This window comes from Citrus sinensis, chromosome 3, assembly GCF_022201045.2.
Source record: "Citrus sinensis cultivar Valencia sweet orange chromosome 3, DVS_A1.0, whole genome shotgun sequence".
Taxonomy (NCBI): Eukaryota; Viridiplantae; Streptophyta; class Magnoliopsida; order Sapindales; family Rutaceae; genus Citrus; species Citrus sinensis.
In genome coordinates, this window is record NC_068558.1 from 11683931 (window position 1) to 11698692 (window position 14762).

A 14762-nucleotide genomic window follows, 5' to 3' on the forward strand; every position below is an offset into this window, starting at 1 on the left:
TGCTCTTTGAGAAAAGTGTGGGATCCCACACTTGAAGCTCGTCCTATGTATATATGTATATACTTTCGTCTGCCCTATGGTGCATATATAAGTGATGGCACTTTTTAATGTTCATGTAATCTAGTTTAAGATTATATTAGAGTGTAACATGACTTCAGCTTAGCCAATGTCACTTAAGGGTAATCGAGTTTAAGATTTAGTGTAAAATTACATCAGCTCAGCCAATGTCACCTAAACTAAAAATGTCGTCTGCTGAGAAGAGGGGGGGGGGGGGGGGGGCTTCAAAGATCACTTTACTAGGAAAAATCACTGTGTCTTTTAGACAAATAAACAAACGACATTGTTTTCATAATTTTGTTTATTAAATCATTTGCAGGAAAATCTATCTAAGTTTAAAATAGCTAAACCTTCCGTCCCATTTAAGCGTGACAAAGATCGAGAATACTATGGTTATGAAGTTCAAATTTCAAATAATATGTCACTAATCAATGATTGATGCGGCTTAAATCCACTAATTTTATCACAAAATTACTTTGACACTATTAAAGAGTACTGAATTACTGGCGTGGCCCAGGTCCTAAAGTTAAAAGCCCAGACAGGTTTGGCCTGCCATAGGCATCATCACAAACTTCCTGGAGATCACTCCGAAAGTTGCAGTTGCAGCGACCCCTGGCTTTAAACTATATATACTTTGATGGAATTAAATAGTCAAATCATCGCTATATGCCGCTGTTGAGTGAGAACAAAAGTCATTCATAGTATATTCCACGCTTGATAACTTACCACCAGACACCAGTGCTGGTTTATCTCACAATTTGCAATTCTATGAAAGGAAAATTAAAACAGCCGCCAATTCAAAATTAACACACGCTCTCAGAAAGTGGCTTGAAGGATTTCTAGTTCCACTTTGCTCACAGTGGATGACTAACCAATCGATCTGGTTCTAAACATTGGTAGAATAATTTTACCTCACCCCAACATGATCTATCCCATATTGCAGTCATTCACAGTATGCATTATCATTATCCAGTACAAGGAGCATCATCGCTGATTAAAGTTTAACATGAAACCACGAAAGTTATACCTTCTACTCTCCAGGAAATGTCTTGCCACCAGTCATATCGCTAAGAGTCAACATGCAGAGTTGATTTCAATGCTTGACATACTAAGTATATGGAAAAGCAATGCACCGGCAACCACAACACGGCAGGGTTTTGAAGTTCAACATTGTGATGTAAAGTTGCCACCGCATAGCAGAGCAAGGGGTAAAAAGGCGGGAAAATTATAAACTAAAAATTTTGATGTTAGTCAAGAATGATTTCATATTGATAAACAAGTAACTTCGCTGTGAATGAATTTACATGAAAATTGAAGGAATACACCAAGTCGCCTGCAATATCAAACCCTTGTAAGTCCCTAGCTCAAAGTCTCCAAAAAAAAAAAAAAGAAAAGTTCAAAATATTCTACAAAAGAAATCAAGATGAATGTAGCTTAAGTTCCAATTTTTTTATACCTCTACCTTACATGAAAACTATCTGTAAGCTGGCTTATACTGCAAAATACAATAGCAAGTGAAATGTAAAAGGAAGGAAAAAGGAAGTGGAGAGATAGGGTAATTTTATTTACCTCCATCACCATATCCATCTCAATTATTAACTCTCACGTTTCTCTATCTGATTGCATGACGCTTCAACGATACCACCTCTCCCGGGGCTCATCCACGTACCACAAAATTGAAATATAACTATTTGTATGAGACATGTAAGAAAGAGAGAATGGGAGAGGGGAGGACAGACAGAAAGCAATAAGGTCATCACCCACATAAGAAGAATAAGTGAAAACCCTCCTAATACAACTCAGTATTTTCTATACTCCTGTAGCCACTAGGTTGATCAGATCTCAGCCAAAAAAATGATTCCAGAATAAAAATGTAATTACAGGTGGAGTGGATTCTGTAAAATAACAGCTTTTATCAGCTAATCATCTCGATTAGCCAGATTAATGAACCAGTAGCAAGTTAATGGCACCAAAGAGGCAAATTATTAGCATATGTAGATAAATGTTACGAAAGCAATTCCCAAAATAAACCAATTTATTGATTCGTTGTGAATATTTCAATAACAGATACAATGAAGTTAGCTGACCAAAAGCATGTACAGAACTCTAGCTTTAATCATCCTCTCCAGAAATTGTAAGTTAAACAAAGATGAAGCAGTTGTCAGGCAGGAAAAGGTGCAACTGGACAAAAGGCTGCAAATTTACAAAACAAAATTGCTGGCCTGCGCTTAGCAACAAGTACATCCTCAAACTACCAATTTTGATTCCTCAAATGCATGATTTTGAGAAGAATTATCATACTTCATGCTTTTTGCAACTTCAAAGAAATGTGCCACAGCTTCTTCGGGAGTCCCAACTAGAACTCCATGTCCTAGATTAAGGATGTGTCCTCTTGATCCCGCACACTTGACAACCCTGAAAACAGAATCAATCAGCATGAGCACCTGTATCATAGTTTGGAAGTAAATTCTCAGTTGCTATTTTGAGCAGAAAGAAACCACAAGATTCATCAGCCAAGCCATTATTATTTGTAAAATGATACTCTTGCGGTCTTGTTTCAACTATTCTTTTTGTCTGAACTACCTAGCCTTCAGAATACGAAAAAGATATCATCATATACCAGAATGTAATTAAGAATAAGCAGGATGTAAGGATGCACTCAAATAAGTGACAATCAGGTAAATGCTGACAAGTAACCACTACAAACCATGAAAGGCATCTAGCAGTAGCCTATGGATTACCACTACAAGTTGTTAAAGACAGTTGTAATTATGAATAAGCAGGATGTAAGGATGCACTCAAATAAGTAACAATCACGTAAATGCTGACAAGTAACCACTACAAACCATGAAAGGCATCTAGCAGTAGCCTATGGATTACCACTACAAGTTGTTAAAGACAGTTGAAATTGTGAGGAGATATCAAAACATTACACCACAAGCAATGAGATAGCCTTAAGAATACTTTAAACTTCATGTTTGAATATCAAATAAGAGATACAGACAAATGGGTATCAAGAAAAATATGAGTTGAAGAGGATTCCAGCAAGAAGGAGCAGGGCAGGAAGAAGCTCACTAGATAAGAGAAAATGAGGGAGCCAGAGTGAGGAGGAATTGGTTGTTTGTGATTTTCCTCAAATCCGTATTCAGTAAAATGAACAATAAGCATAAGAAACCTAAAGAATCGTCGCCATAAAATTATAGGTTATGGTGATTCCTGGCCATATCACTCACGTGATGTTGATAGGTACTCACATCCTAGGTGTAACAAATCCACAGAATTACAAATGCATCATGGTAACAAAATCAAACAATCCTGTCGCCATACCAATTAAAAAGGGCAAACAAAAAATTATAAGCTACATCACCTTTGAATTTCATCAGTCAATGCAGGAAGAGGAGAAAACAAGCAAGCAGGATCCACATTCCCCTGCACACTAATGTCATTGCCCAATCTCTTCCTTCCATCCGCCATATCCACTGTCCAGTCAAGCCCAATCACATTAACACCAGTTCCTTTCATACGCTCAAGAAATCCACCATTTCCATTAATATAGAGAACGATTGGTGTTTCAGGGCATTTAGTCCTCACTAGACTGACAATCTGCATTTTCAGAAACATCAAAACTATTTATCATAAATTTTGTAAAGTCTAAACAGGCAAAAAGCATGCAATATAGCATGTACAACAAATTTTCAAAAAATAAGTGTAGCAACATAAAATAGTAATGATACTTCCCACGCATAATACTTCCATCTTTGGAAATTAACATTTTCTATTTATAGAATTCCTAATTCAGCTCCACTGGTATTTATATTTTTATCATCCATAAACTTAAAATCACCCAAGAAAACTTCAATAGTTTATTAAGAGAGATAGTGCAATCAATTCAAACAGACTAATGCACAACAAGAATGAGATAAAAGCTCTTTGTGATAACCCATTTATGCATTTAATTCATTCATTTTACAGCAAGAAAACAATAAGATAGTGTTCACAGTGCAGAGAACGAGATTTTTTTTTTTCATCATTTAATAAAGTCCGCAGCAATTTACCTCTCTGATATAAGGCTCCGACCACTGTTCCCACATATGAGGTGGTAGTTGTCCACCCCATGAATCGAATATTTGTATGCAATGAGCCCCAGACTCCACTTGGTAGATAATATAATCAGCTATTGCCTGTGTTAAATGAGAGAGAAGAGTCCTCAACACATGTGGTGCTGTATGACACATACTCTTTATGGTTGTATACGTGCGTGTTGTGCCCCCTTCAACTATATATGTAGCAATTGTCCAAGGAGCTCCAACAAATCCGAGAACTGCAGCATGCTCCCCAACCTACATAGAAAGAATAACGTGAAGAAACAGATCGACGTGAAATCATATATTATCTATTACATAAATAAAAGGAGTATTTTCACCTCATCTTGATGCATGTGAAGAAAAATAATAGAATCACCTCTTTGCGCAAAATCTTAAGGGAATCCCCCACAAACTGAAGTTTTTCCAAATCAATATGATGTAGTGCCTTTAATCCCTCTTCAGACCGAATTGGTGACTGAATAACTGGACCTCTAACTTCTTCGATGTCAAATGGAACACCAAATGCAGGTAGAGGAGTAAGTATGTCAGAGAAAATGATAACTCCATCTGGATGGAAAGCTTCCCAAGGCTGCAAAGAAATTTGAACAATGAGATCAGTTGTCTCTGACCTCTCTCTGAACGATGGATGCTTTTCTGCAAGCTTTCTGTAAACAGCCATATACCTTCCTGCCTGGCGCATCATCCATGCTGGTGGTCGACTTACTGGATGTCCTTTTGCAGCCTTAACCAAGAGTGGATCTACATAAAATACGAATAAAAAATATGAACAAGATACATGTATCTCAAGATGTGGACGTACACTTCCTATATTATATTGTCAATGAAAAGAAAAAGTTCAAGAAACAAAAAAGCCTTATCTTGGTCTTCCTTTTTAATCTTTTGGCAATCCGTGTCCATTGCACTGTGAGGTTTAGCCAAATGGTTATTCTTTCGGAGACGAAAAGGGGAATGGTGCCAAGTATGTTTGGTAAATGCTAGCTAAAATAAGCTTTGCAAGCTTTCCGTGATTTTAACACTCAGGAATTAAGTTATAAATGAAGGTGCAAAAGGAGTATCTGCAGCTACTAGGAGATACAGAAATAAGAATGTGTTCTCAATTTGTTTTATCACAGTCACATTTTTATCCAAATCTTTATGATGCTCCACCTCCAATAGAATATGTCCCTATTAAGCTTACCGTACAGCCTAAGAAGTCAGTTAACCAGATTTGTACTCTCTACGATACAATGGAGTCAATTTTTTCCACAAAACCCAGATTTCAACCTAGCAATTCTTTTTTCATCTAAATGACACACAGCAAGCAAACTTGCATACAAAGACGAGAATATGCAGGCAATCAACAACATTTATTTCACTTTAGAAATCACCATGACCGCATAAATACATTCACCTTAAATGCTTGGATGTTGTTTCAGAACAAATGGCATTAGGAGTCTGGAGGATCTTCTTCATTGCACAAAACTCACCCCATCATATCTAACTATTTCTCATTCCTCCTTGATTAATGCTAAATCTAGCCTCGTCAATCGACTTCAATTAAAGTTGAAACAAGAATATATAAATGGTTCAAAAATTTCCACCACTAAACACAAATGGACTTGCCAATTCACCCTCTCAAAAAAAGTACCAGTACAATGCCACTAAATTCTTAGGTTCCAATCAATTCAAGGCCTAACAAATTTTCCAAAAGAAAAACTAAAAGCACAAAATACCCAGATAAAATAAATGACCAATAAAGAAAAACGAACATACCAGATGAAGAAGAAGAAGAAGAAGAGCAAGACACAGTGAATTTTCTGAAAGCAAGCTTTTTCCTCTTTGAAGAAGGGTGTAAAGCTTCAGTTAAAAAATTAGAATGAAACCCTAACTGTACAGATGAGCTTCCCAAGGCACTGCACACAATAGGCAATGTTGTAATTGAAGATAAACAAACTCAAAATTATATATAATTAAATAAATAATAAAATGTTCAGCAAAGCAATAGGAAAATAATAATAATAATAATAATTGAGCTCACCTAGTTAAAGAAGAGAAGCTCATTGCTGTATGAGAAAGAGAAGTTTTGGTTTTTAAAAATTTTTTTTTTCTTTGTTCTGGTTTCTTTATCTTCTCTTCATCTCCCTGTGCATCTCATCTCGTAGATATAGATGATCATCAGAAGGTTGACTTTAGTTAGTAATTGCAGAGAACGGCAAGGATCTTGCCACGTTTCATCTTTGGTAAAATGAGGCCCACATTCGGAATACCGACAGGGAGAGGAGAAATGAACACGACCTCGGCTTCTAATCGGGTCATGTTCGTATTAAATTCGTGTCGTGTTAATTTTATATCTTGTTAAATTTAAACTGATGTTAATATGATTTATTAAATAATTGTGTTAAATTTTAATCCGACACAAAAAATAAACAGATTTCTTAATAACCTACTTAATAGTTATATATTTCACAAGATTTATATCAAATATTTACACTCATTTATAAATATAATATATATATCTACTAATATTTTACATATTTATATTATTGAAATTCTAATTTTTTTTATAGAATTTTATATATAAAACATCACATATGTGTTCATCCTTTTAAAAAAAAGAAGAAGAAGAAGAAGAAAAGAAAATTATGTCCAATATCTAAGTTTTAATAAGAATTTATAAATTAATTTAAAATAAAATAAATAATCGTGTCATTAATTAAGATAAATGAATCAATAACTTTGACTCATCCTAATATGATAAAAAATCATGTCAATTCGAACTCAGTAATTTAATGGTAGCGTCAAATTTGACTTCATTTGATTATGCTGGAGTAGAGGAGGTAAGCTGTAATTAGATTCCCAAGAGTGATACAAAAGTATTTCTATTTCAACAAAAAAAAACTCCACCCCCCGCCTTCCCTCGGCTCTGAATATTTAATTCTGAAATGGGATGAATCTGTTGGATTCGCTTAAAAAATAACTTCAAAAAATTAGTCGTACTACGGCACAACATACAAATGGACTCGAACATCTTCTCGTACGTATAGAAAAGAAAATGATTAAATCAAATCATTCATCGAGTGGGAAAGTTAATCATTGTAATTAGCATATTTAATTGTTTAGTTTATCTCCTATTAAGTGTTACCTACTTTCTATGATCACAATATATTCGATTACATGGCCTACGTTAAAACAGGCAAACCTTGCCTTCCACTAACTACTTGGTAGGTCCAGTATTGAATTGATTGCACAACATTAACTCAAAACTTTAACGCAGCTTTTGCCCGCATTATCTAATCAATTTAAAACTCATTTAATTTATTTATCACTAGTTTATATAAATAATATATTTGAATGGCAAAAATATTGACCGCCACCAGCGATGTCATTTCAATTTCTTTTGACGATCATTTTTATACTAATAGAATCCTTTTTTTTTTTTAATATTGATTAATTATCATATTACTGTATTACACAAATAGTTACAACTGCTATTATAGCAGATATATTACACTGATATTTACAATCAGAAATACATGATTGGGACTTATATTATTACATTGAATTCTGTGAAGTACATGCCCAGACAAATAATCTCTTACAGAAGAGAGATGTCCATACTCCACTCGTATTGCACGAGGGAGAGGAAATTTTTAAAATATTAAACAAATAAGCACGTTAGCCCCCACAAATGCTTTTGTGGGGGCTTGAACCGCTGCCCTCACGCAGCAGCCCACCACTCCGACCAAGGCCGAAGTGGCATACTAATAGAATCCTTATTACTAGAACTACGCAACGATATATGTATTATAAAAAAAGAAGCTTTCATTCACAGTAGATTTATGGTTAAAGTTTTGAAATACATGCACTATTGTCAATGTGGCATGCACCGTTGTGTAGATGCGCTGATGAAAATTTTAATGGCACTAAAATTGGCTTAAAGATACAAAATATAAATGCTGATGGCAATTCATGGTGACTCACAGTGCCAGGCGATCAATAATATATTTATAAAGTTAAATAATAAATATAAATTATACAAATTTTAAGATATTTATAATTTTAAAAAAATTAGTTTAATATAAAATATTATTATATGTAATATTATACAATATAACACTAAATATTGTACAATATTAATATACTACTACAATGCTATTGCTTATAAAATATAATTTAATGCAACACATATCATATTAGTTAATGTAATATATTGTAATGTAATACATTATGCCAAACGTATCGGAGTGATTTAACACCTTATTAATGGGTGATTTAATATATAATAAAATTTGTTGATACTTTAGAATTTGTGACGATTGCAACTAACAACAATGGTATGAGTTAAAAATTAAAATTGTGATCATGATATTGACTGTAGTGCATTGTTTTCATATTAAATTTGATTGATAATTGTACAAGAGATATTGGAATAAAAAAGTTGCTTACCTCCATACCAATCATAGGAGGAATTAAACTGATATTTAAGACAAAGATTGTCTAAAAAACATTAACATTTTGAAATGTGGCCACCTAAGTGTTACCTAACACAATAATAAAATAAAATAAGAAAGTATTGATATGTTACATTTGAAGAAGCATAGTGACAGCTAAAATCCTCTCAATTTCTCCTTCAATTTCCAAATATTTTGAAGGAAAATTTAATTCATTTTAGTCCCAATTAAGAAAAATGTAGTATTCTTCTAAAACAGATAAGGGAGTGAGCAAAATCTAAATTAGTTTTTTGAATCTCTACTCTCATGACTTAAAAGATGCCGAAATATATTATTTAATACTGCACATAAATCAGATATTATCATAAATAGAATTCTATTTGGAGTAAAATAATCTGAAATTTGCATGATAGGCAAAACATTTGATTTAAGAAATTGACTTGTTGAACCAGACACTCCTCCTCTGCCATCTTTGTTAGCATTGTTTTTCCAGCCAACAAAACATTAATCTTCCATATATACAAAACAAGAAACTGTAACCAAACTACTCAAAACAAACAAGAATCAACATCAACAATAACGAACCCAAAATAAAGAAATAAATAATAAAAATAAAAACAGCAGAAACACAACACAACAACAATCCATGGCTTCCTTTCATGTCCCTTTATTCCTCTGCATCTCACTCTTTCTCCTTCATCAAACACAACCCATTAATGCCAATCTTCACAAAACCAAAACCCTCTTCAGGAACTCAAATCTTTACTCATCAGAGCTCCCAACTCTCCATCTGAACACCACCCAAATCCCACCAACGCGCTACTTTGAAGTTACCAAACCCATCGAGATCCCCAAAACCAACCCTTGTTCCCACCACATTCTTCAACATGACTTTGCTTTCACTTATGGGAAGCCCCCAGTTCTTGCTAACTACACCCCTCCTTCACATTGCTCAACCAAAAAGTTCTCAAAAATTGTCCTTGAATGGAATGCGACTTGTAAAGGGAGGCAGTTTGATAGAATCTTTGGTGTGTGGTTAGGTGGAGTTGAGCTTTTGAGGAGTTGCACAGCTGAGCCGAGAGCAACTGGGATTGTTTGGAGCGTTAAGAAGGATTTAACAAGGTATCATTCTTTGCTTGTTAAAAATGAGACTCAAACTTTTGCTGTTTATCTTGGCAATCTTGTTGATAGTACTTATACTGGTGTCTATCACGTGGATATAACTCTATATTTTTACCCTGTTGATGTCGATATTAATGATCACGAGTGTGGTTCGGATGTTTTGGCATCTGGATACGGTTCCAAGGCTGATTTGATCTGGCCCATTTCACGAAATTTGCCATTGAATGATGGGCTGTGGTTTGAGATCGAGAATTCGACAGACATTGGGGTGAAGGAGTTTGTGATTCCTCAGAATGTGTATAGGGCCGTGTTGGAGGTTTATGTTTCTTTTCATGAGAATGATGAATTTTGGTATTCAAATGTTCCTAACGATTACATTGCCGCCAATAATCTGACTGATACTCCTGGAAATGGACCTTTTAGGGAGGTAGTGGTGAGTCTTGATGGTGAGGTAGTTGGTGCCGTTTGGCCCTTTACTGTTGTGTTTACTGGAGGGATTAATCCTCTCTTATGGAGACCCATTACTGCAATTGGTTCATTTGATCTTCCTACTTATGATATTGAAATCACTCCATTTTTAGGGAATCTATTGGATGGGAAGACTCACAAGTTTGGGTTTAGTGTTACAAATGCTTTGAATGTGTGGTATATAGATGCAAATTTGCATCTTTGGTTGGACGGTAGAAGTGCAAAAACTGAGGGGAAGCTTCTGAAACATAGTTCTGTGCCTCTTCAAGTATATCTTGAGTCAAATTTTAAGGGTTTAGATGGAACATTCCTCACAAATGTAAATAGGTCCATATCTTCGCTTGGTTGGGTTGAGTCGTCTCATGGAAAGATTACAACCCACTTCATTCAAGATTTTGCTTACAGTAACTCAATGGTGATGGGCAATAGTGGAAATTTGCAGATTGTGAATCAGACGATCCATTTTGATGACACTGTTTCTGCTGAGATGCAGTCCTCTAATGCTTACTTCACGAAATCATTCAAAGTATTTCCCTTCTACATGTACTCGAACACTGAAGATAAAGGAAATGGTACTTCTTTATCTCTGGCAAACGTCACGTTGGGATTTAACGAGAAGAATTCTGAGAGCGCTGGTTCTGGATTCTCAGAGAGCTCTCTCAAGAACTTGCAGAATGGGCAGGGTGTCATGTTTGTGAAGAACAACTTGGTAATAAGTGGTTTGGGGAGCACACAACAGGTGTACCACTATCATGGTGACAACTTCTGCTATTTTAGGAACATAAGCAGCTCGAACTACACCATTCTTTATGATAAAGTAATAAATAAGTGCGAAAAAGGAACAGAACCTCATTTAGATCCTAGCTTGTTGAAAATAAAGGCCTCTGCCAGCTAGGATGGCTTCTCTGGTATCTGAGTAGTTCAATAACGTATGAGGAATTTAATCATCAGATAAAATTGATCCTTCTGTAACTTCACAGTCGGGAATTCAATTGGAGGTTCCAGAGGTTTCCTGAATGTGGCTGCAACAAATAAAACTGTGTGTGTCCCCTGGTTTCTATATGTAATGTACTCAGATCTGCTTCATGGATACTATTGCATGTTTTGTATCGCCTCCAACAACTTGCTTAGTGTAAAATCTCTGTCTCTCCAAGATGTCTCTCCAAGATATTAGTGAATGCACAATATCTTATTACTATGTGTTCATAACTAGATTGGAACTGTGTTGATGTTTAAATATCATGAATCTGATGTTTGATGCATAGTATCATCTTTATCATGATGGATGTCTGGTGGAAGCATGAGCTGCAGATAATTTTTAATGTCCATGTTTGTGTAATTAATGCTAGCTTAGGCTATTACCTCTGTTGAATGTGTTGTGACAACAGAACTTCACTTTTGCCCTTCGGATATTCATGCCATGTCCTGTTTCAACAAAAGTGTTGCCTGTTTGTAGTACTAGGGAAGGGTCTTGATAGGAAATGGTCTTGTTATGACTAGAGGGAACAATCGTTTACTGTCCTTACCAATTTAGTTGGGAACTATCTTGTGGTTATCTCTTCCTTGCTAGATTATTGATAATTATAATAGCTTTCATTTCTAAAATTCTCAGTTCTTTTGGTTTTTACTTTAAATTTTGTTCTTCCATATCATGCAGTTTCTTTACACATGAATATTGTTCAATAGATTACCAGCTGTATGCCCAAGAGTACACCTAACAACTGAGAAAATATGTTGTTCACAGTATATAGACAACTTTATAATCATAAAAGTTTTTTAGCTATGTATTTACTTTATTGGAACAGTGCAAGATACTCATTTTTGAAAATTCAGTTATTTATCCAGCAATTTATCCAGCAATATGAACTCAAAACTGTTGTCCAGTAAAGGAGTATGCTTCAATGAATTCTTACTGGTTCATTTCTAGGACTGTTTCTAAGTGTAGAGAGCTTTGTAAGATTCATACAGTACCTCCTCAGCAGCATTCACATTAAGTATTGTTAAAATGAAGAATTTACAATTTTATTCCCTGTACCCACATACAGATATCCTCTTAAGTATCCAACAAGAGAAATCTTTATTTATTTATTTATTTTTTTCTTGAAGCAATTGGTGAATCATCTTAGTATGATAAGATTTCATGCTTCTCCTTGAGTTCATCTGATGCTAGAGGATCCTTTCTAGCTGTAGAAGGCAACCATCTGCGAATCTCATAACCCAGACGAGAATCAGTTCTTTCGCCATTGCATGCATTTCCTACCTTGTCATAAGCAATAATGTCATTTGAGCTGCTTATGTTCCTGAAATAGCAGAGATCACTACCGTGATATTTGTATACTTGCTGCGTGCTCCACCGTGCATCAACTATAAAATTATTAACAATAGTTAAAACAACTTGCCCATTTTGCAGATTCTTGAGAGTGCTGAAGGAGAAATCAAAACCAGCACTACTCCTAGATTTCTCTTCATAGTATCCCAATGTGACGTTTGTAAGTTGTAAAAAACTTCTATTTCCTTTATCCAATACATCGATGGATAAGCGAAGTGGATACACCTTGTGCGAACTCTGCGAGTAAGCTAAAGAGAGGCATTTTAGTGCAAACACTGTCATGAAAATGGATCATCTGATCAATAATCTGCAGATTTTCATTCTTGCTTATCAGCATGGAGTTGCTGTAACTAAAATTTTGAATCCAACTAGTGGTGATCTCCCCATAAGATGATCTGATCTGTCCTGTTGCAGATATCGACCTGCTTACATTTTTCAGGAATGTTCCATCCAGACCCTCGAAATCTGCGTGCAAAGAAACACGAAGAGGCATGACATTCTTCTTCAAAACCTTTCCTTCAGTTTTTGTGCTTCTACTGTCCAACCAAAGATGCAAATTTGCATCTATCAACCACACGTTCAAAGCATTTGTTACACTGAAACCAAACTTATGGATCTCTCCATCCAATATGTTACCTAAGAATGGAGTAATTTCGATATCATAAGAAGGAAGATCGAATGAACCAATGCCAGTGATGGGAGCCCAGAACAAGGGACTAATTCCCCCGGTGTAAATCACAGAAAATGGCCAGATAGCACCAACCACTTCACCATCAAGACTAACCACAACCTCCCTGAAAGGTCCATTCTCTGGCGTTCTGTTGAGATGATTCATCGAGAAGAACTCATTCGGAAGATTTGCATACCAGAATTCATCCCTCTCATGGAAAGATAAATAAACTTCCAACACGGCCCTGTACACATTCTTTGGAGTTCTGAATTCCTTCTCCTGAGTATCCACTGAATTCTTAATTTCAAACCACAGCCCATCATTCATTGGCAAATTTCGCGAAATGGGTAAGATCAAATCAGCATTAGAATAAAATCTAGATGCCAGACTGTCCAAATCATGCTTACGATCATTCAAATTCCCTTCAGCAGGATAAAAATGGATGGTTATGTTCACATGATACACTCCTGTGTAAGTACTATCAACAATATTACCAAGGTAAACAGCGAGTGGTTGTGTTTGGTTCTTTACAAGCAATGACTGATACCTTGTAATGTCCTTTTCAACGCTCCAAACAATCCCAGTTCTTGTTGGCTCTGCAGTGCAGCTCCTGAGAAGCTCTACCCCGCCTAACCAAATGCCAAAGATGCGATCAAATTGTGTCCCTTTGCAAGTTGCTTCAAAATCAAGGACAATTTTGGATAACCGGTGAGTTGTGCAATGAGAGGGAGGGGTATAATTAGTGAGAACTGGAGGCTGTCCGTAGGTGTAGCCGAAGTCGTGGCTGAGGATAGGGTAAGAACAAGGCTTGGTTTTGGGTAACCTGATAGGTTTGGTAACTTCAAAGTAGCGGGTAGGTTGGGTTTCATTGAGGTGTGTTGTGGCAGAGAGTTGGGAAAATAGAGTTGGTGGGAGGAGCTTTGTTTTATGGAGGTTGGCATCTGTTGAGTGAAGTTGGAGGAGGAGGAAAACAGATTGAAGAAGAGGAAACCTAGAGAAAGCCATGAATGGTTGTCCTTGTTTTGTTTGTTTCGGCAAATTTTATGGTTTGAGGTGAAGATTATGAAAGTTGGTGTAAAACAGAAAGCTTAATGGTAAAGAGGTCTGAAGTAGAAGCAAAGCTAAAATATTAAAAGATTAAGATTAAAGGGTTTCGGAGACAAGGCGAGAAAGATAAGTTCTTCAAGTTCCAGAATAGGAAGGTCGTTACCAGTTTCCAGCATGTGCCTGCAAGCTCTAGCTATCCAGGTGCCATAGGCCCATAGCTGATCTCATCCCCATGCATACACACAGGAGTTCATAAACTAAAACCAAGGCAGAAACATGGAGGATTTGGCGAGGGAGAAAGGGAAGAAGAGAAATGAGAAATCGTAAATGGCAAAAATATGATTGGATTGTGACAACAGTATAGAGAGGTAACTTACATCAAAATTACTTGTGGCACAAAACTTAATAAATATAAGTGGCGAAGTCTGCATCATCTTGACAATAAAAGCTAGACAATATGAAATGCCACCTTTTCCCTTGTCGTTTATCAACAACCTAAAACATCTGTATCCACATTTTCAACCTCACCCATT

At 35.9% G+C, this 14762-nt stretch overlaps 2 protein-coding genes and 1 pseudogene across 4 annotated transcripts; 1 reads left to right on the plus strand and 2 right to left on the minus strand.

The window, feature by feature from the left end:
* Positions 1–2074: 2074 nt before the first annotated feature.
* LOC102620910 (uroporphyrinogen decarboxylase 1, chloroplastic) lies at positions 2075–6340 on the minus strand. 3 transcript variants are annotated; one of them, XM_052438271.1, is made up of 6 exons: positions 6181–6340; positions 5923–6055; positions 4519–4902; positions 4113–4397; positions 3425–3660; positions 2075–2472 (listed from the first exon to the last, which is right to left on the minus strand). In XM_052438271.1, exons 1-6 carry the CDS (start codon positions 6201–6203, stop codon positions 2304–2306), a joined length of 1230 nt encoding a protein of 409 aa, XP_052294231.1. In that variant the 5' UTR covers positions 6204–6340; the 3' UTR covers positions 2075–2303. The 3 variants fall into 3 exon arrangements, with proteins under 3 accessions (XP_052294231.1, XP_006477740.2, XP_052294232.1); XM_006477677.4 differs by having other exon boundaries at positions 4519–4901; positions 5916–6055; XM_052438272.1 differs by lacking the exon at positions 6181–6340 and having other exon boundaries at positions 4519–5064; positions 5916–6055.
* Positions 6341–9014: 2674 nt separating this feature from the next.
* Positions 9015–11465, plus strand: LOC102621194 (peptide-N4-(N-acetyl-beta-glucosaminyl)asparagine amidase A-like). Its single transcript, XM_006477678.4, has one exon. It carries the CDS (start codon positions 9240–9242, stop codon positions 11076–11078), a length of 1839 nt encoding a protein of 612 aa, XP_006477741.2. The 5' UTR covers positions 9015–9239; the 3' UTR covers positions 11079–11465.
* A 592-nt stretch (positions 11466–12057) lies between these two features.
* Positions 12058–14693, minus strand: LOC102621778 (peptide-N4-(N-acetyl-beta-glucosaminyl)asparagine amidase A-like; annotated as a pseudogene).
* Between the last annotated feature and the right edge of the window lie 69 nt (positions 14694–14762).